A 26881-nucleotide genomic window follows, 5' to 3' on the forward strand; every position below is an offset into this window, starting at 1 on the left:
TTGTCTGAAATCATATCTTTGTTATCAGTATGTACTGGATATTAGGTGATAGGGGTAGACTCTAAAAAGGGGTAACTTTAAAGATGCTTGGTGTTTTTTTTTTCAACTGCTGCTTTTGCCAGAACCCCACAAAAGATTTGATATCGACCTCTTCTTGTCAAAAATGTTTACAGTCATTGAATTGTAATTTCTCCCTTTTTATTATCAATTGCAGACTCATTGTTTTTGAGTTTGCAGTAGATAATAAGAAAGACTCTGTTCAGATAAAATAATTGTTTCCCCACTTTCTCACAGATAACCTTTCTCTTCTATCTTACCGCCCCCCCCCCTCCTCTATCAATATCTTTCTAGTGGCAGCACCAGGGGGACATTGGGGGCATTTGCAACCCCCACTCCTATTTGCCTTCATAAAATCTTGAAAAATGAAGTTATTACAGAGTATGTGCCCTTGACTCACCCCAAATAAGTCTTTTTCCCCTCCACTACCCCCCCCTTCTTTATTTCTTTTCCCCCTTTTTTTTCCTTTTCCCCTTTTCTTTTTTCTCCCTTATGTCTTTTTTCCCCTTATTTCTTCCCCCCCTTATTTCTCCCCCCCCCCCTTTCCTCAATATTTCTTTCCCCCTCCAATAACCCCGCCCCCTCCCTGATCAGTGTGCTACCACTGTCTGTTCCTATACCCTCACTCTCTCTATTTCCTGAGTCCTCCCCCCCCTCCACACACACTTATCATCTCCTGCTGTCCACCTCTATGGTCAATCGCTATATGATTTGATTTCTTGCTTCAGCTGCAATTGTTCCTCGTGATGAGAAATGCAGCTGACATTATTAGTTTGCTTGCCAGTTCTTATTTCAGTGGTCACCAACCCCCAAAAGGCAAAGTTTGCAGAGCTGGTTTATATTATTTTCCAGAGTAAAGTAGTTCCAAGTTTATTCACTTCCTTTGTCGATAACAATACATTTTGTATGTTTTGGGCCCTTTCACATAAAGCATAGCGATTGATTGTGGAGCTGGTTTTTACAATTGATCATAGCAATTAATTTTAGAAATCAGCCTGAAATTAATCACTAAGCTTTACGTTACAGGGCCCTGGTCACATTTTTTCATTGAGGCAGAAATTGTCCAAAATTATTGGGAAAATGTTGATCTAAAGGTCCTCTGAAATTGTGTGTGCTCATTATCCTGTAAGAATATGAAATGACTGAAATGATCATCAGAAATGAACTATTTTTCATGTGAGTCAAATCCATTGCACACAACACACAAATATTAGCCTGAATATTTCAGCTGGGTTTTTTTTTGGGGGGGGGGGGAGTGGGGGTTCTCTGAAGAGCAATCCTTGTCAATGTATCTTTTTTTTGTACTATAATATCTGTTATCGAGAAGAACTTGAAAGCTCAAACTTGATGTTTTCACCCTTCGTACAACAGGTGCTTTCCCTTTAAATATTATATGCATACTATGGAGTTACTGAATCTTGGCAAATATTAAAACTTTTGTTTGTTTTCTCTTCCATCACAGCAATACCATTATCCAGATGACTCAGTCCCTCCAACAGATGGCAACCCCCGCCTAGTACCAGTGGTAGGGTCCCACGTCGAACAGCCTAAGGAAAACACACAGAGCTATGTGGCACAGTCCACTGTATCACCAGCAGAGGTAAGGGCAATATCATGAAAGCAATTGAGTGGATTATTACTTGAGGGCAAGGTGAGCAATGGGCTTATGTGATGGAAATGTTTGGGTAATGGTATCATGAAGAGAAGGAGGATGGTGATAATGGTGATGATGATTGCAGATGACAATGATGATATGGTAAGGGTAATAAAGATGGTGATGATGATGATGATGATGAATGATGTTGTTTTTGTTGATGATGATGATGATGATGATGATTGACTGATGATGTTTTTGTTGTTGATGATGATAATGATGTTAGTGATGGTGGTGGTGGTAATGATGATGATCGTCATGAGTGATGATGATGATGAGGATGAGGATGATAGTAGTGGTGATGATGGTTAGTAAGTTAATCGTGGTGGTGGTGCTGGTAATGAAAATGTGTGATAACTATGATGAAGGTGATGAAGGTGGTGGTAGTAATGGTGACGATACATGTTGATCATGCTTAACCACTTGACTGCGTAGCACGTAATATTACGTGCTTGACCTATTTTCTATTTAAGGCATCAGCACTGCACTGTTAATACCCCTATGAAAACGGCACATGTATATCAAATTTCAGACTATGGACACCAGATGGCGCTATTCCTCAAAAGTTATCAAAACTTTTGCCGTAATTCATAAATGTTTGTATTCACTTTTCCATAGTGAAAGTGTACGGTACTCAGTTCAAAATGGCGACTCGCAGTGGAGAAGTGCATCGGAAGGATTTTGACGATAGGAGTGATAAATTTAGTGAGAGATATGTTTCAGAAGGGGAGGATTTTTTTGTATAAATAGTGGAAATAGTGATGAGGAAAGTGATGTGATTATTTACAATTTCTCCCCTAAGTAGCTGTTGGTTGTAGTCCCAAATAGGTCTGACTTGTTAGTCCCATTCAGTAGCACCAGCAACCAGGGGGGTCAGTGCGCATTATAGCCTATAGCAGTCAAGTGGTTAAGTCTGTTGAAAAAAAAATATTCTCACTACTATCCATGATGGAGTTCCACATCTACTGTAGAAAGTAATCCATTCTTTAGTTAAAAAATCACTCTTCATTATGTAAAATCTTTTTAAAAGAATTCTTTTTTTTAAATGAACTATGGAAGCATTTATTCTACAAACCATGTTTCAATCCAACACCCATGTTGTACATTTGCAGTTGACTCTGATCATAATGAAAATAACAAACCCTTTCATATCTACTGTAGAAAGTTATCGCTCAAAAAAGACAGTGAAAAATCTTCAAATTGATCAAATACCTCTTTTTTGTATGCTTTCAGTCAGTCACATGTACTACACACAGGAATACATGTATATGGGACTGAACACAGATTTTACAACCCAGACATGTCAAATCATATTTCTTTTCTTACTCTTTTATATATAATTGTTTAGGCCTCTAACAAGCAAGAGTTGGCTTTCATCTTTATTCTCATTCTTAATATTAAAGAGGAAGGAACTTTGAGAACTCAAAAATTCATTGTAATTGCTTTACTTATTCCATAATAATCCCCTTTAAATGTAAGTACACCCAAAGAGGCTCAAAATCCTATCGTTATTGGCAAAGAGAAACAGAATCTGGGCCAATCGTGACAACTTCACGTCCTTGCCCGGCTTTTGCCTTGCGGCTTTCCTCTGTACCGACGTTTTACGGATCACCGTGGAGAAGTCAAAATGGCAAACAAATTACGAAGAAGAGAGAATATGAATTAAAAGGAAGATCTCTTGGGACCTATTAGGGTCAACTTAAAGGGAAGGAGGGTGGAATTAGATTGAGAATGATCGATATTTTTGATTGGATGGTGAACTTTCTTTGTTCAGTTTGATTTTTCTGTGCCATATTGAAAAATTCATTGGGGGTTCTGGCTGATACGTGATTTCATTATTGAATTTCCCCCCACAAAAAAAGAACGCTCACAAACAGCAAGAAAAATTGAATATCATTATAATATGATGTGAATAACATAATGATTACATTTTTGACATTTGGGAAAGGTAGTGTGGCAAGCTGAAAAATGAAAAGCTGTAACTCGCTTAAGCCTGTAGAAAAATGGGTGCTATTGGCATTAGGGCTATTTTCATGTATAGTGTCAATTATGTTTATGGATGGGAATATTGCCAGCTGTCACTTTGTGAAAACAGACATTCCTTTTTCTCAGCATCAGCTCAGTGACGATTCCGGTATTTCCATTGATCGCTCATAAGCCTGTATTTTTTTTTGTTGAAATTATGTGAGGTACTGAGGTTCAATATGCTAGGGAATGATGTCCAAAATTGGGGGGGGGATTTTAAATAAAAATGCAGTAAAATGCAAGTTTCCTATTCCCTGCTACCATCACGTTGTGAAAAGATGGATGATTTAATTTGAGTAGAGCATATGTGAAAAATATAAAGAGGATGAGAAATAATGAGATAAGGTTGCAAGGGGGGGTTACAACCAAAGAGGGATTTGGCTGCTAGGGTGGGGCATGTCAACAATCAGACAAGATCAAGAGAATGTCAGAAGTAACGCATTACTCGGGCAAGAACACAAATTTAATCACTTTCTCTGGCTGCCACGTATACATGTAAAGAATATCTCCAGCTCAGCGTCCCCTGGAAGTCAGGCCGGCTCTGGGGAGGCCGGAGGAGGAGGATGCGCTGAGCCGGGTTGCCTAGCAACACCCATTCTGAATCAACAACACAGTCGGGATGAAATATTAGGCAAACACGGGATGATTTTGTCAGCTTGTATTTGTGAGTGCACCATTTTCAAGGGGAATTCTCAGGATCTTTTTTTTCATGAATCAGATATCGCACCTCTTATCCATACTTTCTGAGAAATGTCGATTTTAAACACCATTTTCAGATATGACAATCAGCACCCTACATATACATTTCTATACAAAGTTCAAAGCACATGCAACTGTATTTTTAATGAAGCAGAATTCAAAATGGATGTGAGTGCTGCGTTTTATATGAAATACATTTCAAAATGAATGCTTCTGTACTTTGTACCAATCAATGTATGTCAAACATCTTTCCTTTGGCCCAAAAAGCTGAGCAAAAACATTCACCTTTATAAAAACATCCTACGACCGACAACGTGAATTCTGCATGATCTGCTCTTTATCTTATCCTGGTACCAAGATGGGATGATTTGTAATGCCTTAATGCTTGCTTGCTTGCCCTGAAGGCCACAAGAAACGAAGGGTAAATCAACAAGTGAGGATCGGTACGATCGATTGTGAGACGTTTTTAGGAATAGCCAGAAGAAAAGAAACAAACATGAGTTATATTTAGCTTAGAATTCGATAGATTTATCCCAAGAGTTGGCTGTTAAAGGGTTTGACGTTTCTGTACATGCACATGATGCATATAAGCGATTATAAACACATTTCTGGTTTCATTGAGATCGCAACGTAAGAAAAAGATAGCAATGCAATAGTTTTCTTTAAAAAGTGCACACCTCAACTTGACCTCTCCTCTTAGGCCAAGGTAGCATTCGTCTCCCCCAAAAATAGAAACAGGACTATGTGAATTTAATGAGCGTTTTTATTACCTGCTGTGGAATTTTTAGTATCGGTATTTCATTCAAATTGTTGAATTTGAACCTCATCTATCATGACTAGATTTCTTCAATACTTTGCGGGACAATGTTGAATTAGAAATGTTCATATTCATGAAATTAAAAAAGAATGTTGCTTGAAATGAAAAATTCATTTCAGAGCCATGAATTTACCTTTTGCAAAGCTTTCTCAAATACTTTGCAAGACAACATTGAAAGTTGTTCATGTTCATGAAATAAACAATACAAACCGTCGCTTAAAATTTAGTTCAGAGCCTAAGAATTTTCCTTTTACTGATTGTTCCAATACAAAGAATGCTTCTATTTCTCTTTTTTTATAATATGAAATGCAGAAAAAAGCAGCATGTACATGACTCAACCTCTATTACCACAATACATTTTCTGTATTGATAACTGAAAGGAGAAAAAAAAAACCCTTGGAGCAAATTCAGCAAAAGCTGTTCTGCTAAGAGGGTCTCGATCTTACATTAGCATTTGTATGCCGACGTACACTTCCAGGGCTTCAATCTAATCGTCTTTTTCCAAAACCACCTGTTCCCATCTCAATCTCTCTCTCTCTCTTCCCCTCTCTCTCCATCCTCTCTTTTCTTTTCTTCTATTCTGTACTCTTTTTTCTTCTCTTCTATCTTCTCTTCAATCCTCCTATCTTCTTATCCTTTTTCTTCTCTTCTTTTTTTTCCCCTCTGGTATGTTTCTTTTCTCTTTTTTGTCTTCTCTCTTCTTTTTATTTCTCTTTTACTTAATCACTTTTTCTCTATTTTTTTTCTATTTTGATTCTCCTATTTTCTCTTCTCAAGCTATTGTCTCTCTTCTCTTTTCATCTCTTTCTCTTTTTCTTCTCTTCTCTTGCTCTAAGTGCACTGCATCATCACTCTCTCCTTTCTTTTTCCCTGCAGTATATCTGCCTATTTTCCTTTTTTTTATTTTCTCTTCATAACCTTTTCTGTCCTTTCTATCACCCCTCTTTCTCTCACTATCATTTCTTTCTATCAATCCTCTTCTCACTCCTCTTTTTTGGTAATCTATCACTCCTCCCTGCTTCCCATTAGGGAGCAAACACTATCATCCCAACGTTGAGGGCCACTATAAGGGAGCAAGCGAGAGGCTCGTAGCACAGTACAGTTTAGGCAGCTGTAGCGCCAACCACACTCGCTTAACGAGGTTGAAATGACATTATTACTCACGACATCGGCACACACACAGAGTACCCCCACCTAGCGATCACGGGTAGCTCGGTCCTCAATACACTTGTTGGAATAGCACACGTTGAATGGGTTACTCCTTGGCTCTGTGAGCGGATACAGTATGGATGTGTGCGGATGATGGGAGCTCTCTCGTGCAGCAACCGGTTGCCGGGATGCATGTATTTGTAAACGTTTCTTCGGCACTGCTGTGTCCAAGGAGGAAGGTATTGCGTACTTTCAAACAAGTTCCGTCTTTTGGGGTGTCAGCGTGTGGGTGTGTTTGTATCCAATGCTTTGGTGGTGATAAAGTTCAGATTTGTATGTTTTCATTTATTTTTTTCCTCCTGCTGTGAATTATTGTATTTTGTATTTCATTTATTAAATGAGCACCATTCACAGGCAAAAGTCTTGGTTCATTCTCAATCTAGACATTTTCACATGATTATTCTTGTGTGAGATAAGTCAAGATATATTCTTGTCACCAGGACTCTTTGATGGTGGATATTTTATGACTTGACATGTTACTAGGTTCAGGGAGACAAAACTAATCATTTTTAAGGGCTTAAATGTGAAAGATATTTTTTTCCATAAGTTTGGAAAGTAATGCTGCATCGCCAGAAGTAATATAGCATTGATGAGTGGCAGTCGGAGAAGTAAGGGAAGTGGGCCTCAATGAGGTATATGAGAGTATGCATAGGTGTTGGTTTTAAGATGAAAAAAAAATTCCCTTAACATTTGACATGAATTGGAAAATCATGTTTTATTCTATACATACATAGAATTTTCATGCATAATATTGCTTGACAAGTCCACACATATAAGTTACTCCTGCCTGGTTGGAATCAGATTAAAGATGAATTTTGCCCATCACAGTAAAAATGCTGTTTAAGTTTTTTTATGCAATGCTGTTTACAATGTAAACCATTCAGTAGTTGTTTAAATGGTTTAAACCAGTGCTTAAAATCTTTAAAAAGCCAAATTCAATTTTCAACAATTAATTCTCTAGAAAGTAACCATGGTTGTTTAAACCTGTTAAACATATTCTGTGAGGTTCATATAGTTAACAGTGTTGTGTTGTATAAAAAATTAAACATTTTTACTCTCTAGGATAGAGAGCAATAGACGACAGCATTAATAATGTATGAGCGATTGCCATAGAATCTCGGTTGCAGCTGCCATCTGTTTTCGAATCCCTAGCCAGATATGAATATATTTGTCCTATTATATTTCCATCGCTTGATTCTTTTATTCATTTTTACTTTGTACATGTGTACTCTTTCTACGAACCTTGGGGGAAAAAATGAAAGAAAATGAATTAGTTAATTCCAACTTTGTATATAACAGGCCTGTGAAATCTCCGCTATTTAGCGGAAATCCGCTATTTTCATTTTTAAGACCGATTTCAATTTCCGCTTTTTTCCTGTGTTCCATTTCCGTTTTTTCTAAGTCAAAATTCCGCTATTTTATCCAAAACGGCTGGAAAACAAGTCTAGGTAAATGGATATGAGTTGTGCTTTTATCAAGGCTTTCCAATTAAATTTTCGATATCTTTCTTGGCCAATTAATGCGAGCGACAAGTTCCGAACGCACGCACATCAACATGTACAAGCGCAAAGCAGCGGCACAAATCGCGATAGGTAGCGACTGGTAAATACGTCTGTAAGGATGATGACGTCGTCCAAGATGGCAACTTACGTTGACCAATGAAAGGATCGAAGATAACAATGTTTCGATCATCATTTCAAAGGAATTAGCGGTAACTGCGGTCTAAGGTACGATATTTCTGAATTTTAAACATTTTTTCGTAAATATGGATGTGATTTCTTTTTCATAATGTGACATTTTATGTACAAAAAATGAGTGGAAAATCGGGTTTCCACTGTTAGATCTAAAGTTACTGCTAAAATGCGTTGTCTGTACGTACGGGCCTCCAAGCTTTTCAGTCTATGTATTGGTGAATGAGCCAACGCAGTTCAGCGGAACAACCAAAATACAGAGACTGAAGCTTTTGGTCTAGTGTTCGGGATGTTTACGAAGTAAGTGTTTTGAACTTTCTGACTTTGGAGTTTGGACTTTGTTGTTTATATTCTTGAATCATTGGAAATATTTCTATGACTTTCAAAATGTCTGTTGAATATACTGTTTCTTCCACAATCAAACTTATATAAGCTGGCGACTTTGAAAAGAGCGCATACAGACATTCAAGAGCACCATGATAAGCAAGATACCTCAAAAAAGCAAAAGACGAGAAGTAAATAGTACGGTAAATTTTCAGTTTTTTTCAGCTATTTTTTTGAAACCCCACTCACAGGCCTGATATAATCAGTGATCAAACCCATGTTCATCTCCCTTTCATATCAATTCCACCCCAGCAACAAAGTTTATTTGAATTAATAAGAAACAATCAAGTTAGCATAATTGTGAAAAATTTCTTTAAAAACTTATGGTATGTCAGATATAGTTATGACATAAAAAAAGTTTTTTTAATTTCATGAGAAAGTAATCCTGGGCTCTATGCGAATGAGGGCACTGATGATGTCAGCCTCTCACTTTTTCCGACAGTAAAACTATTTTACTTTATGAAGTGGTAAAAGTTTTTAGCTCTTGTATAATGCTAACTCCACCCTGAACATTTGAAATTTTCATTATGATGATAAGATTGATTCAAAATTATTTTTCACCTTTTCGTAAATATGAAGTAACACAATACTCCTTGTAATTTAAAATTATTAAAGTTATTTAAAAAACATTGTGGGACAAGCTATCCGACTTGCATTATACTTTTGTTTTACGTATTGTTTCTTGAAAATAGATACACTTAAAATGCCATAACTTTTCTCCTTTTCTACATCAGATTCTGATAACATTTCAGTGTTTTACCTTTTTATTTTCCACTCTTTATTCAAATCAATCTGTAGGGAAAATGTGGTAGTAGTAGGAGTAGCAAAAGCAGCACTAGCAGAAATTGGTGCTCTTCTTCAATGAATTAATCATAATTAATTGAAAGGCAATAATGAGGCGACTGCAAAAATCCATTTTAAAGTCTTTTCCGTCACGGAAGACATCTGGGGAAGCATTATTGCAGTTATTCCTTCTAATGATCCATGCCATACCCAATATATTCATTTCTCAATTTTGTCCTTCCCCCTTCCCTTAATACTGTAGTAGTATTTATTCACCATGCATCCATGCAAGCCATATTGATTTGGATTCAATCAGTCAGACCCATGTGTGGTATGCATACCCAAGTCAATTACATGTAGATTTCGTTCCCCCAGGGACGCCGGTAATTCTACCATTGATTCTTCATTATCTCTGCTCTTTAGATTAAAATAAAAACGAAATGACTGCTTAGTTGCTATGGTTAACGTATGATGGCTTTGTCTACGATTGTCCTTTCTATGGCCCACCTTTTATGGACCCCAAAACGATAATAGTGATAAAAACAACTATGACAATGAAATAATGATAATCATGATAATAATAAGAATAATGATAATAAAAAATAATGGTGATGATGATGATGATGATGGTGGTGGTGGTGGTGGTGGTGGTGATGGTGATGGTAGTGGTGATGACGATGATGTTGATGATGATGGTGGTGGTGGTGGTGGTGATGATGATGATGGTGGTGGTGGTGGTGGTGATGATGATGATGATGATGATGATGGTGGTGGTGGTGGTGGTGATGATGATGATGATGATGATGATGATGATGATGATGATGATGATGATGATGATGATGATGATGATGATGATGATGTTGATGATGATGGTGGTGGTGGTGGTGGTGATGATGATGATGATAATGATGATGATGATGTTTGTGTTTGTGTTTCTCACACTCATAGCTCAGCAACAGCTCTTGTACAAAAAAATATGAAACTAATATGTACAAATGATTGAAGAGCAGGCATACATGCCTTTTGTGTGTTTTTTTTTGCAGGTGTTCTGTATTATTTTCAAAAGTAGAGATGGAAACGATACGGGGCCAGTTTATAGGTATACCTTATGAAGCATCTTAGGAAATCATATTTTAAGGTACAAGGATTAAATGTATACTTTCAAAATGCATGACTGAAAGCATTATGAAGTAATTTAAAAAGTTACACATTAATTCATGTGCAAAAAGCTCTTGACTATGACATGCAATGTGGATTTTCCCCAAATTTAATCATTTATTGTAGAGAAAGGGTGACTTTATTTCCAAGTGAATCATACTGGTATCATATTTTTCAATAAAAATCAATTTCTATTCAATTTGATTTATTTATTTACCAACAATATTCACATGTTTTAATACTGGTTGTAAAACAAATTGCATAAACAGTGCTCTTCCTTGTTAATTCATAAAATGCAGATTCAAATATATTTATATTTTTATTCAGATGATGTTATCAAAATTCAAAACATTGATTGAGTCAACAATTCAAACTCGTATCAAACTAAGATTGAGGTCATAATTATGTAATTGTGATTAATAAGTGCAATGCATGGGATCAAGTTTAATTTGTGTTTGATTTGAGTCTATTGCAACTCTTTGTGAAAAAGGGTTCAAATTTTATGACTATGAATGAAAAGAGACATGCACTAAAGTGAATATATAGTGCTTTTTTTCTTTCTTTCTCATTTTTCTTATCACCACCATAAAGGAAAAAATCCCCCTGCCATGTGAGAGTGAATTCACATGTATCCATGGGTAGGCGAACAGATCCTTGAAATTACCATTTTTAAATGCGAGAAGATTTGCAATGTCAATTTGCATATATCGGAGCTAATTCTTTGCAAATATACGGCAGGAGTTTCATTTTCTTGAAGACCTATTCGCAGTTACTCCAAATAGTGTTGAATCATAGTAGTAATTATACTGATAAAATGCACCTCTTGATGTCTTCTATATAAAATACTGACTTATGTATAACAAAACATTTTGGCCATGGTTCAATTTAACTAGAACTTGTCTGTCCATACTTCAAAATCAAATGTTTCAATTCCTATGTATAGCTGCCTGCCAATTCACTACCTGGCGGGAAGATAACCAAATAAAAAATGTGTCAGTGAAAACTCAAGTATGTTCTGGTGAAGTATTTTTAAAGAAATCAAGAAATATCTGTTCACCTGAATATTAATTACTAGTAGATTATCAAGTAAACAGAACACTGTCCCTTGGTACTGTACGATCTATTCAATAGTATTTCTCTTTCCCATTTCTCTAATTTATATCTATTCTTATCTTTGAAAATACATTTTGATCTTACCTATTATGCTTCCAATTCTAGAATATGAAACTAAATTTCAGATTTTACTAGGTTTCAATATTTTATCTGCTTAATTGTTCCATTTCAGTAATTAGTATTTTTTAAATCTATGTAGCTTTTATTCTTAATGATTCTTGGTTTTTTTTTTCATCTCTGCCTTTGTCAAGCTTCCTCATAGCCCTAAGCCTTTGTCTAATTTAAAATTTTACCAGCCTAATTTCTTTTTTTTTTCAACCACACATTTGATTTTTATTCATATTTAATATTTTTGAGCTTTTTATCTCCTTTTTGATCCAATATCCTTTTGTCTTTCATCTCTTATTTTATTTTCCTCGGCTTATTTCATGCCCCGAGCCAGTTGAACTCCAAGCAGTTTTCCAGGACATCCCATTTCTATAAGCTAGGCAACGAGAGGCTGTAGACATGGATACTGTATACTATCAAGTGTAACAATATTCCTTCCAAGTTCTGTTTTTTTTTCTTTTCAACACTTCAAATTCAATTCCATCTTTGTTCACACTATACACGCTGTCATCAAATATTGTGCATTACTTATACGTCTGCTTTATTCATTCTGTCAGTGAAGGAAGTTTGATTATTTTGAGTAATAATAATAATAATACATATGATTTATATAGAGTCTTTTCCATTTTGATTAAATGCTCAAGGTGCTTAGAATAGAGCAAAACATAAAAGTAAAGAGAACTAAGAGAAGTACAAGAAAGGGTAAATTAAAAATGAGGAAATATGAACCTAGTACCTGCTGGTGAACAAATGCTAATTTAGGTTGCCCTTAAAGGATGTTGCAGAGTTTGAGTTCTTCAGCTCCTGTGGTAGTGAATTCCACAGGGGTGGTCCGGCATGAGCAAAGGCTCGATCGCCCCAGGATTTTTAGATAGTGGGATATGCAAGAGACTAGTTTGGGATGATCGCAGTGTGCGTGCAGGTCATTTGCTGTCATCTGTTGAACATTATACGAGTCACCTGTTAACTACTGTATATCATTTTCAAGTTTTATGCATATGTTTTTAATAAAGGTTGTTCTAGACAACCTGAAAACCTGCCAGTGGCTTGCCAGACATAGCAACATGTATTTGTACAAAAAGAATTCCAGCTAAATTGTATTAATAACTAATGGGTTGATAGTGATTACCTATTTATTAGATACTCAGGGGGAAAATCCATAAAATAGTATAGGACGCCTGATCATAAAATTTGGTCTTTTGCCTTTGCCTTTTCAAATTTGTAATGGCCTTTTTTGCCACAAATAAACAAATTATAGTGTAGTCTGTCGCCATGAGGATCAAAACTATACCCCAAATGCCAAATTTGTCAATTAGATAGTTTTAACCTTTTTTTCAATGAAGGTTGATTTGATATTCTGGAGAAAAAAATATGGTTGTCAGATATAAAATTTCCAGATTAGGACAAAATGGCACCTTGTGATGCGTAATTTTGAAAAAAATATGGTTGTCAGATATAAAATTTCCAGATTAGGACAAAATGGTGCCTTGTGATGCGTAATTTTGAATCGCTTGTCTCCAAATGCAAAAAATTATGATTGCATTGTCTGCATATATGCTAAGAGTTATGATGAAGTGGGGAGTAGGATATGACAATCCCTGGAATAGTGGTTACCATGTAAATTTGTGATAAAGTGAGAAAAAAGCTTGAATTACAATCATGTCCAAGTGTTTGGACACAGAGTACGTTCAAATAACTTTGAAACCTTGGATTGTTATGAATTATTGCAAGCGATGGGCATTGTTTTTGTTTTCTTTGGGTTTTTTTTCTTTCTTTCTGTCAGACACCATATCATCTTTTGATCTACATGTATGTCCGGTGTTGCCATGGGTAATGAAGATATTGTCATTCTAAGGGAGAAAGGAAAGAATTATTTTGCAGTTCCTAGTTTTGGGGTGCTTTTGTTTTCTTCTGTCAGACACTCTCTTTGTATCTTTGTCAGAGTATGGCACTGAAAATGAGACGTGAAACTATTGTCAACACAAGAGAGAAAAGAAATAATTCTCTTACAGAGAATGGAAAGGATTTTCATCAGAGAATTGAACGAATTCCCTTTTAGTTCATTTTCAATAAAACATCCCAAAGAGAGTGATTTCTTACATTTCCTTGATAGAGAAAACCAACCCTTATCCCAGCAGCCATTTTTGCTTTATCATCGATAACCCACAAAAAGGGCAGTAATTTCCCCCGCACCTCTTATTAGATGGTGGATGTATTAAATGTGATTGGTGTCTCTATGTCAGTGTTTGCCTATACCATTAGGGCTGATGCGCTACGTCTCTACCTTCTTACTTGATGAGACGTTTGTTACGTAATACACTTTTCTCCATGATTCTTTAAAGTAAATTGGAGAGTGATCTCAAGCTTAAGAGCCTTGGTCAACTAATTAGTCTAAAAAGTTTTATAAAGGAATTTCTTGGAATTGAAGATGGGTTTCGATATAATGACCACCATTATGTGGCAGAGATCAGCCAGTAAGGAATTACTGACAAAAGGTAGAGGATTACAGTTTGCTTGGAAATAGGATCAATCAAATGATTTTTTTTCTCATTAGTTTAATTTCAGAGAGGTAATTGTTATTTACACTTCATTTGTATTTAATTGTTTATACATGCTTTCCATGGTGATACAGCAACAATCAGTTGTGTAATTTCATATGATTTGTCCTGTAACAAAATATACAATCCTTTGTTTAGTTATTGCATGACCAAGTTAATAGCAAACATATAAGGTAATAATCAATTTTAATTCTTAATTGTATATTTTTGTGTTTGTTTATGTGATTGCCTATTCCCCTTACCTTTTCCTTGTCCCAACACACCATCACCAAAGATGATTATTTGCTTTATTATACTACTGTCACACCGCAATTTACTCCACATTTTTTAAAGACTGCTTGCTACACAGAAAGTCTTTTGGATAGCATATTTTTACATAGGATTTTACATTACTTAGTTGAAAGCTTTTCTCTTATGACCAAAAATGTTATTCAAATTTGTAAAGCAAAATTATTCCCTGTGATAGCATATTTCGTTTTTTACACTGCAATAATGATGGTGTTAGAAGTGCACCAACAGTGTATATAGATGATCACACCAAGCATTTTACACCAGTTAGTTTACCATCTGAGGAAAGTGTTTTCATATCTTCTCCTTGATGTCATATTTCTGTTTTTACACTTAAAAAAAGTGATATTAAAATTGTTTTACCAGGGTTAACAAATAACCATACCTGGCATACACCAGCTAGTTTACCCTCTGAGGAAGTGTTTTCATATCTACTCTTGATATCATATTTGGGTTTATACACTGCAAATCAAGTGGTGTTTAAACAACTAGAACATTTAAACGGATGAGCATATTAGGCATTTTACACCGTTGAGTTAATTTACCCTCCATGAGAAAGTGTTTCCATATCTACCCCTGATATCATATTTGGTTTTATACACTGCAAATAAAGTGTTGTTAAAAAAACAGGACCTGTGTTAACGGATGACCATACCAAGCATTTTACACCAGCTAGTTTACGCCATGAGGAAAGTATTTCCATATCTACCCCTGATATCATGCTCGGGGTAAGTACACTTTATATATTAAGACTTCACCACTAGTGTTTACATTTTACAGAGAAACTCACCAAACATTTTACACCAGTGTTGGGGTTCTTGATGTAAATTCTACACCCATTGGTGTTCATGGTGTAAATTCAACACCCATTGGTGTTCATGGTGTAAATTCAACACCCATTGGTGTTCATGGTATAAGTTCAATACCCACTGGTGCAATCATAACTTTTTATGTTATTCCACCACCGATGTTGCTACTGATATCATATATTTTAATTCCTGAGGGTGTAGTCCTTTCAGAGCATCAACTGGTGTTCTGTGTAACAGAACTCCTCTCTTTCTCCTCTCTCTTTTCCCCTCTTTCATTTCTCCTCCTCCATCTCTCTCTCTCTTTTAAACTCATCCTTTGTATCATCATTCCTTTCTCATTCTTAGGCTAGTCTTCCTTTTATCCTAACTCCATCTCTATCAATATTCCTCCTGTTTGCTCTTCCTGTTTCCTATTTTCCTCTTCACCCTTCCCTTTCCACTCCAATCATAATTAAAATGCCTCTTGAGCCTCATTGGAGCCATCTCAATTAGGCTAAAATCCCAAAAAGGTAGATTCTGCCATATTCCTGTGCACCCCCCCCCCCCCTCCCAAGTATAGTTCCTGACATGTGCAGTTGTTTTATCACTTTGTAATTTGAAATTAGTACCTTCCTATTCTAACAAAGAAGAAAAAAGCAGTTATACATATATCCAAAACAAATCTCCATTAAGTCCACCCCACGCCCACACAGTTTATACCAAAAATTATTAACTTGGTATCCCCATTTCAAATTGTTTTTGCTCACTCATGCGTGAATGAGAATAATCTAAGTAATTTCAGATGAAAGAGGAGATTCTAAGCTTTGCAATGGTAGGTCATTTGTCTATTGTATTTGTGATTAAGTTATGATAAATCATTGATAAATCTAGGTTTTGTTTTTATGGGACGCACTGTATATTCCTACACTGCTATACCCCCCTACCCCTCTACCTACTCATCCCCCGTCCATTCCCATACTTTTCACCCTCCCTCAAGTCCCCTTTCACCCATTTCAATCACTATTAAGTCCCATCCTTATCACAATTTCAATTAGGCTAAAATCACCGTTCCCCACTGGGTTAGCAGCCAATGAAGTAATGGTTCAAATTTCACATCACTTTTTTTTGTCCCTCTCCCTTTTCTTCCCAGGATTTGATTTATTTTCAATATCCATTTCTTACCCTTCTCGGTGCAGTCTCAGGGGCACTTCATGATATCTTATCAAAGTAAGGTTTCTTGTGTTCTTGAGGTACTGTTTTCATCCATCAGTATCATCTTGTGAACAATCAATGCCTGGCAGAACGTATAGATGAATGCAAAATAATTTTGCCTGAACTAGAAGCTCCAGAGACTTTGAAATTCAACAAAAGTTTGGGTTCTTTTGTAGAATTTTGACTTCCTTTTAATGCAAGAAAGGGTGTCATCACAAATTTTTATTTTAAATTTCTTTTATTTTTGTCCTTCAAATATGTTTGTTGGTCATGCAAATTTCAAGAACAAAATAAGATTGAATATTGCACCCATTTTCTTGAGTTATCACAGATTTTATCAAAATTATGATAGGACTTGTTAATGCGAACTTCAAGAAAACAAATAGATTATATTTCAAGCCTTTTGTTTAGTTGTCAAATATTTACTGGTTATAGCTACTGCAAATTTTACTCATTTGGGGGGGATATTTTTCATTTCTTCAGTAGAAGAAATAAAAGAAAAACTGAAAAAAACATTAATCTGAGATGTAATTCAGCAAAAAAAATAATCTTGGCTGTAATCCATGCATGAATATTCCCATCTTTGTACAGTATTCATTGTGTGTCTTATCCAAGTCTGCAGGCAACAGACCATACATGGATATGGATATGTGGGACTGTATACAAGATTAAACCCCCAAGGATAAAGAGGGGGTTGGTTTTCAACTGCTTCGACTCAAAAACAGGAAGTGGCATGCCAAAAGAAAATCTTCAAGAATATTCAGCCGTTTAAAGAAAGCAAGTGGAAGAAATATTCTTTATGGAAATCTCAGCCTCTTTTCTTGAAGACAAAGTCAAGTAATGGAAGGATAATGTTACACCTGTCAAAAAAATCAATCATTGTAAAGATTATCATTAAAATTCTTGAAGTTCATTTTTCCAGTTGCCAGTTGCCTATTTAATTTCTTTAAAATTATAATAAATCAAGATTTCAGTTCTGTACTCACAATCCATAAATTAGCTGCCGCTTTTAGATACATACCGACTTTGGAATATTTCTATATTTCAATTATGTCTTGACAGCTTGCAAAGAATCTTGTTTTATAAAGTGCACACCTAGTTACCAATAATGCATATATCATTTTCATTTATTTGAATGCAGGATAAAAGAGCATTGTTGATTAAATGCCTTGCTCATGGGCATAGGTTCCGGGGCTGGGATCAAACCTTGGACTTTCCATGTATAGCCAGGCGCCTTTAATAGGCCATGTTTATGCTTCCACTTTTCAGGCCAGAATCAGCGTTTCCATACGTGATTAGTCCAAAACACGGTTGCGTCCATGCTTATTTTCATTTAAACGCTGTTTCAAAATGCCGAACGTAAAACTCACAAAAAGGTGCGTTTGTAAACGTTGTTTGACCAGAATCAGGCTTTCAGGGGGAGTATAAACAGAACCACGATCGTAAACGTGTTTAAATGGCGTCATTTGGTACATGCTTCTGGTGAGATGAAAATCCGCGGGCAAATACAGTCGTATTGCTACATGTTATCTCCACGTAGCCTAATAACAACAATCGGAAAAAAAACTTTCGGAAAAAGGCGCGCCCAATTTGACCTCGCTTTACGATGCGAAGCCAGCTGGAGATCATGATTTGCTCTGAAAAGTTAAGCATAAACAGCACTCCCAGAACCACGTTTACGATCAGCGTTTTGAATCGACGTTTGAAATCGTTGATTCTGTCCTCGCAATGGAAACATAAACACACCCTTAGACCACTCAGCCACGGCACCTCCACTTGCAAAGAGTTTGGGAGATACCTGTTTATGGACAGATAGGATGACACAGAAACGTTTGATAATCTAGTGAACAAATCTTTACTTCGTCTACAAGGCTTCAGATTTCAATCTGGGGTTTTCCCTTGTCACTGATCATTACGTTTTTTTCTCTTTTATAATCATTGTATTTTCTTCTATTCCCTATAAAAGATTTACTGTACTCATTTTGAAATTTAAATTATATATGTGCCTGTTAACCAAGAATCTCCTACTCTGCACCCTGAATTCAAATAAATTTTGAATAATAATAGTGATTTTGATGCCATGTTCCATTTGATTTGTTTCATTTTATTCCGGCCATTCAACTCACTCATTCTTAGGAGTAGATTTGGCCTTTACACACACATTTCTGCCAGACTTTCTCCCATGCTTTATTATATTTGTATATTGAAATACAACCGCAAATTACTTGAATAAGATCACATTCCATTTTAACATAGCATAAAAAATTATATTAAGAGACAAATTACTGATAATTTGATAACACTACAGACCATCATCAAGCATCATATTAGGAGAATACATGGGACTCAGAGATGTATTCTTTTTACGAGTGATCTAATAAAAAGTAGACCTTGCCTACTTCTAACAGTATGCCACATTTCTATATGCAAAAGTTGACATAAAAGAGAAATGCCAGTAGAACTTTGTGAAATCTTGAAATCTACGCTGAAAAATGTTCACACTGAAGATCACCAATACAGATAAGTGCAGGGACAGTGTATAATTATTGCTTTGAATGTCGTGCCCGACGCTCGACCTGAATCCTGTGCTTATTTGCTGATTTCTCAGCAATTACACAATTTCTTCCAGAATCCTTTGGCACATAGGTTTTATTTATACAAACATACACTTTGGTGGTCATTTCATTGGATTCTGTAAGAACTCATTTTGATATCGTTACCACAAGTGGCATTTACCTTTAAATGTACATATGTGTCATTTAATTTTAATCTTCACAGAATTCTTGGGTTTTTTTATGTTTATGTACACCTTGAGGTTTGCATCAGAATGCCAAGATACAAACAGAAATGTCAAGCCGTGACAAATAAACATGTAAAACCCACAAACTCTGGCACCTTACGGGCAAAAGAAGACTATGGAGAATTAGAAATGCCTAATGCAAAGAGTGATGTGATCGCTATCTTAGATGCAAATGTCTTTCTAAACCGTATTATTTTACGCATCGAATAGAGAACAGGGTTGACTCCCTTAGCCGATTGAAAAACAACTCAAGATGTTGTTTTTGTGAGTTGTAGAGTTTGATCGTATGTCATTAAGAATTCACTGTACACACATTATCTGCTTCACTAGATTGATTACTGCATTTTGGTCTAACAGAGGGCTCCAATGTTTGTCGTTTGTTTTTCTGCCTTTGTTGCAGATTAGCATTAGGGGTTGCATAGCTCGATCGAATTGTAGGTGTCAAGATGATTTGAAAGGGTTTTGTTATGCATTGCGGAACGTGAGTAGGATGTCAGATAAATTGCAATATTCCTAATGTGCTCCAAGTTGATGCATCTTGTTTATGCAGTGGCATACAATTTGATTCATTTATTGGTTTGAAATGGTTGTATGTTAAGTTGTGAGAATTCAAAACAGTTGAATGTCATTACCGTGTGATCTGCATCTCATGTAGCTCATTACGTCATCATGATCACCACCACCATCGTCACCATCATCATCATCACCATTATCATCATCATTACCACCTCCACCATTTTCATTATCATCACCATGAGCATTCCATTATCACTATCATCTTCATCACCACCACCATCATCAACACCTACACCACTGCCGCCACTACCACCACCATAGTCATCATCATCATCGTCTTCTTCACAGCAGTCATTACCACCATCTTTATCACTGTCATTACTATCACCACCATCGTTATCGTCATGATCATCACCAACATCATCTCTACAATAACCGTTATCACTATCATCATCACCACCACTGCTGCCATCACCATCATTATCATAATCACCATCATCATCACCATCATTATCGTCACCATCATCACCATCATTATCACCATCATCATCACCATCATAATCACCATAATTATCATCACCACTACCACTCCATCACCACCATAACCTCCACCAACACCACCACCACCATTAGCATTCATTCCACTCCTCCAACGCCCATGGCAGCCTTAAACCTGACCTCCGATCACCTATCGATCAAAACTTGATTAAGGTCGCGCCATGCATGTCACGTCACCGAGGCTAGAAGTATAAGAGATCAAACTTTCACATCTTGCAAACAGCTTGAGCATTTACTTCAAAATGTTTGAATAGTCACTGAAAACGAGCTTGCTATCTGAGAGTAAAATCTATAGTGCATCATTTTATTGATATTTTTTTTGTATATTGCACTGCAGAGCTAATTTAAACAACATAACAGCATCAAGCTACCTGTTTAGGGGATACAGTACAAGTAAAAAGAAAATTATAATAGATACAGACGTGCAATTGTACAGACCTTGCCAGGCAGACACAGAAACCAGGAGAAAGAATTATTTAATCGATACAATACTGTATCATTAAATAGCTTTTTTGTTCAACCCCTGGTAATTAGCATACACAGACTGCAGGCAGAAGTACCCTCTACCATGAGGCCTTGTGTCTCTAAATTTAGCAGCTTTTTAAATGAAGTAAAATGAATGTAATACCCTATCCTTGCCACAAGCTTAAATCTCTGCATTAGGATTCCAAATGATGATATATATATATATATAGTCCATGATATGTTGTTTACTACCTGCTGATGCAATTTAGATGTTTAATGAGGAAAAGAGAAATTTTTTCGACCACGCGGGAAGAGCGGGGCTTTTGTGTACTTGAAACCAGCCAATATTTGTTACATGTAGTTGTTATTTTCACGGTGCGGCTAATTGGATCTGATGAGATTAGTTCTGCATTTTGTGGTGGAACTTATCAAAATGTTTCTCTGATGTTTATTGAATGCTAGGTTTTAAATATGAATGCTTATAACTTTGCTCATGTAGCCCTATGTGTATGTTGTGTTGATGAGTTCAAGAAAAGGGTATGTGAATACTGATTGTGATTACGATGTTGGTGGTATTGTTTTAGGTATGTATTATGATTGCATAGTTTGGTAAACACAATTTAACATAAGAATTGGATGATTATATGGTGATGAGGAGTTCTGATGTTGATAGTGGTATTGGTGGTGGTGGTGGTGATGATGATGTCAATGTGGATGTGATGATGTTAAGATGATGATGGTTGTAATAAAGATGATTATGACAATGAAGGTGACTGTTAAGATGATGATGAGGAGGAGGATGACGGTGGTGGTGATGATGGTGATGATGATGATGATGATGATGATGATGATGATGATGCTGATGATGATGATGATGATGATGACTATGATGATGAGATTATAAAGATGGCATTGGTTATAAAAGTGGTCGTAATGTAAGAATGAAGGAGAAAGATGTTGTAATAGTTCATGCTGTAAAATGGCTGATAAAATGTGGTAACGATGATGTTTATAATGATGCTAATTATGAATTTAATGACTAGTAATTCACTATCATAAGTACTCCCCCCCCCATAAAGTGCTTTTGACATTGACAGAAAATAAAATTTCCTTTCCTTTTTCTTCTTTTCTTTTCAGCAGCCCTCACCTTCATCACCAGTGTTATCAGACAGATTAGAGGGAACAGGGACACCGACAGTAAGTACAAAATACCCGCTGCTAAGACTTTAAAAGAGAACTTCACCATATGATAACGCTATGTTTATTTCAATAAAAACAGACAAATTTGCAAAGAAATATTGGTGAAGGTTAGGCAACAATCCAAAGAAAACAAAGAGTATCCACCACACCAACAACAGCTCTTTCAATTTTCTTTTTGAGAAAATGGCATTTTAAAAATTTACATCACATCACATGGAGGTGTCTTTACCTGCAATAGATCACAAGCCATGCATTATGCATTGATCAAAGGGCTTACAACTGTTGCTTTTGACTTCAGGAAAACTGTGTACCTTCACCTAACATACACAGCCTCGTGCAAAAACCTGATGCAAGATTCGGGCACAGAATTTCAGTGCAATCCACCAAATTTATGATTAATCACATCTTCTTCCTCCATTGCGGTTGGATTTGTTTTTCGTTTCCCCCGGCTTCCTGCGAAGTTTGATTCTGTAAGCGATGTCGTCACACCATCGTTCATTTGATTTGTTCAATAGGTGGAAACATTTGATTTCATTATACCGGAACAGGCGATTACACCATGTACATTACACATTTTTCCAATCCTGTATGTCATGTTCACAAGATTTCGCTACTCTGATATTAAAAGCAAGAGTCAGGGGATTGATCAATATAGAATTTAAAAAATCCATGTGAATTAGTTGGGTTGTTTTTTCGTATCAAGTTCTGACAATGAAAATTGCTAACAGAGATAAGCATATGTAGGAATGTATTATATGATACCCTGAAAAATTCTAATCACTTCATTTTCCTTGCTAATTGCCAACTATACATACTTTTATAAACTGCAAACCCTTGTATTATTACTAACTAACAAGTCTTTCTATTAGCACATAATATTTAAATGTATTAATACAAATAAATCATTGGTGGTCATACAAGTTCGATTTAAATGACTTGGGCATACCGAGTCATGATACTGAAAAATTATAAGATTGACTGAACTTTCTTGTGGAAAATGTTGGATTTACATAATTTGGAATTTTCAGGAATTTGAAAAGAATTTAGTGTTATCTATAGTAGATATGAGGTTATTTTTCCTTTTTTTTCATGAACCAAATAAATAATATCAAATTTATATACAAGAACAACTAACCATATCTTCAAAACTTTGTTGATCTGATGCCAGTCTTCTAAATCTTCTTTTCTCAATTTTCTTTTTAGTTTGTATTTTCTCTTCTTAATTACTTAATTTTTTTTTCTCTCTCTCTCTCTCCTGCTCAGATACAAAATAGAGAGACTCAGTGGCAATATGAGGAAATCACATTAGTACGGGTAAGTTTACCATGTTTATTCCTTTTTTCTTATTCTTCCTCTTCTACAAGTTCTTATCCTTCTTCGTGGTTTTCTTCTCTTCTAATGCTCATAAGTTTTTTCACCTCCACTTATCTTTCTCATTCATCTAATATTTTATCCCCCATCCTCATCACCCCCCCCCCCACCTATTCCTTTCCACTTTTCCTTTTCCTCTTTCATTCTTTTTTCCTTGTTTTCCTTCATATTTTCTTTCATTCTCTCCCTTTCTCTGACTTCCTTATGCTTGATGACCATGTTCTATGTCATTGGCGAAATATCTCTCCATTATCTTTCTCCAAAGATGTATCGCAAACGTTGTTTTTTTTAATCTTTTTTTTTAAAGAAAATTTTGAAAAGAAAGCAAATCATTCATCACCTTAGGAAACTCCAAATAAGAATTCAATCTTTAATTAAAAAGAAAATGAAAAAAATCCTGATGCATGTCCAAAACAGTAGGGGAAGGCGGGGTAAGTTGTGACAGTTTTTGCTTTTTGCATGTTAGAATTGATATGATTAATAATCTTGTCGAAATAATTACCTTGCCTTGAAATTTAATTCTTCTGAAATATTTTCCACCTATATATAAAATTCTATCCCCACACTGAAATTCATCGTGACCTTTGAAAAAAAACGATGTCAAATGGCTCAACTTGCCCCATATATGGGGTAAGTTTGAGCCACCTTCTGGGGTAAGTTGAGCCACAAACACTATGTACAAAATGTATGAGGGGAGAACCAGCATGTCAATTTTTTGTTTAAAGTCTTTTCACTTGCTAATTCTCTATAAATACTAACATCCTTAGAAAGGAAAAGAGCAGTCATGTAAATTTGCTCCTTTCAACCAGCATTTCAATCGATTTTTATGGTTTGTTTGTTTTTTAAGATACATTACCATAGGAATTACCATGGCTCAACTTACCCCATGCTGTTTGGCTCAACTTACCCCAGTCCGAACTTAGTGCGATAATTTTGTATCCACACATTTATTATGCATCCATCATATAAAAGACTATGACAAGAATGAAGATCCATACCTGGACTAATAATGTTGTTATCATGTCTTTATTATATTTAAAGACGTGTGTGTTTATAAAGCACTTATCTATTTCACACTCTTTTTTACTTTTTTGGCTGAAATTCATATTTTTCCCTCTAAAAAAATACTTTTTGTTTCAAAGTTGAAAACAATATGGTGGGGTTAGGGGTTATGCTATGGGTCATCAATACATGACACCACCACAATGTCTGACTCATTCATTATTGGCCTGGGGCTGGTGGCTCAACTTGCCCCTATGCTCAACTTACCCCGCCTTCCCCTACTGAAAGTCTTGAACTGAGACAAAATCCTCCATTTTAGCAAGAGAAGCTAAAGCACTAAGTCTGATAGAGAATAGTCTCTTTTTCCAGACAGTGTTATTTTCATCTTCATAACATTCAGAGAAGAACTTCTCATGCATCTGTTGCCCCCGGGTTTTTTCTTATTTTTCTTATTTTTGAAGGCCATCTGATAGATTCCATTATTCATAGAGTTATCGATTTTCATACCAACCTCCCTCTTCTCATCTTGAATGTTATTTTTAGACCTTCGTTTAAACTCAAATATGCACAAAACCTAAAGCTTAGGGATCAAAATATGACATGGATAATTCCATCTGGTATAATATGCATAATTAATCCCTCCAAGAAGACATCTGTAATTATCTTTTGCATCGTTTGGCAAGGAGAGGAGAGCTAAGAGCTAATAGTGAGATGAAATTATTCTGCATTTTGCGGATTATTCCGTGGAGTTTGCTGACATTTTGTCGTGAAGAAGTTGATAGGTATTATTGTGAAATTGAAGAGAAATTGTAACACAGGTAATTTCTGAGTTGGTTTAGAGCATTTTTTCTGGTTCAAGATGGCTTTAGTTGAGCGTCCTTTTTGATAATCTGAAACAGAAAGTTTGTTTTATTAGATTTTTTTATAATTTTATTTTTCTCATTTATCTACTCAATATTGGATTTTCTCTGAATGTTATTGGTAGGATTGTCTCCCTTATATATATCATCCATATAGGTGTAACATGATTCATGAATTTCACTTCTTATTTTATTCCACCACCTTAGACCCCTCCTTCCTTTTGCAATTCCTTTCTTCCCCCTGCCTCCTTCATTATTCCACCCCTTTACCTATCTCGCTTTCTTTTCTCGACTCTTTCTATCTCCCCATAAGCTTTTTCTCACTCTTTCTATCATTTACTCATTCATTGATTTCTCTGCAGTGATTTCCCACCTTCTACAAATACAATTTTTCAATCACCTTTTCTCATTAAATATTGATAAATACATTTCTCCTTGCCCATCGTAAAAAAAATCATTTCTACATTCATCGACATCAAACCATCGCCCTCCTTTTCCTTTTGTCCCGTGTTGCAAGACCAAACCGCTGTGGGATTTGGAGATTGGGAAGAGTAAATAACATTTCATAAATGCCTCATGCACTTGGCCGTTTCTCTGTTTTCTCATTTCTCCATTTTCTCGTTCTCGTCCCCAAATTACCAACCATCACTCTCCCATCTTCCGCCAGCACCAGAGTCGATTTTTTCTAAACTACAGTCTAGTCAATTTTGCGAGCCTTGAGTCACAGGCATCCGACATATGTCGCACATTTCTTGTTGATTTCCCGGGGTAGTTTCAATTTAGCCTCGCTTCCCTGTGCTATGAAACCATCCATCAGACCGTACTATCACAAACGTATCCCAAACCAACATTTGATAGCCCGGCCCAGCACTGCACCCTCGTCGAGCGTTGTAATGCATTACCGGGCAAAGAGAATTCCATTTTCAAACAGTTTGGGAATACCTTGACATGTGTATCTGAGGATATCTTCTAATGGGGAGTGAGACTTCGTTTTGCAAATTTTAGGGAAAATCATTTGTTTATTGTATATGGCTAGATAATACATCAAATGATGACCTGACATAATCCAAGCTTTTTATCATTCAAATTAAGCCTCTATCCAAAATTCTCCTTTCTCTCAACATAAAATGCCCTTATCCCCCCCCCCAAAAAAACCCAAGTCAGTCGAGATGTAAAACATTTGATCGCAATATACTTGTAAATATTTTCTCATGTCAATTAAACCTCCCACTCCAGTAACCCCCCCCCCCCCCCCATTGCCAATTAAATAATGATCAACACAACCTTCACCGTTTTGAGTAATTATTAGAATTAGGAATTTTTTATGATACTCGTTCCCATATCTGTACTGAAATGAACAATCAGAGTTACCACCATAAATTAGATAATTTCTCATACCTCTTTCCAACCTTCCACAATTTCAAAATCTAAAAAAAAGGCAATTGACCCTATTAATCCATTTTTGTCCATAGACGATGATTATTTATTCATGCCTCCAGAATTCACCCCTCCACAGAGATTAAAATACAATTGCACTCCGTGACTCAGTCTGGCTTCATAGACTG

General features: G+C 36.0%; 1 protein-coding gene across 4 annotated transcripts in view; it reads left to right on the top strand.

Annotated features, from left to right (window-relative positions):
• Positions 1 to 26881, top strand: part of LOC121429694 (disks large homolog 1-like) — an 88230-nt gene that overhangs the window by 14831 nt on the left and 46518 nt on the right. For 2 of the 4 annotated variants that reach the window (XM_041626856.1, XM_041626858.1), the window contains exons 2-4: positions 1520 to 1657; positions 22021 to 22080; positions 23347 to 23397. In XM_041626856.1, coding sequence (XP_041482790.1) covers positions 1520 to 1657; positions 22021 to 22080; positions 23347 to 23397 — 249 coding nt within the window. Of the gene's footprint in view, positions 1 to 1519; positions 1658 to 6437; positions 6641 to 22020; positions 22081 to 23346; positions 23398 to 26881 lie in introns of those variants that run through there. The other 2 variants (XM_041626857.1, XM_041626859.1) reach the window with 2 other exon arrangements.

Source organism: Lytechinus variegatus, chromosome 16 (assembly GCF_018143015.1).
Source record: "Lytechinus variegatus isolate NC3 chromosome 16, Lvar_3.0, whole genome shotgun sequence".
Taxonomy (NCBI): domain Eukaryota; kingdom Metazoa; phylum Echinodermata; class Echinoidea; order Temnopleuroida; family Toxopneustidae; genus Lytechinus; species Lytechinus variegatus.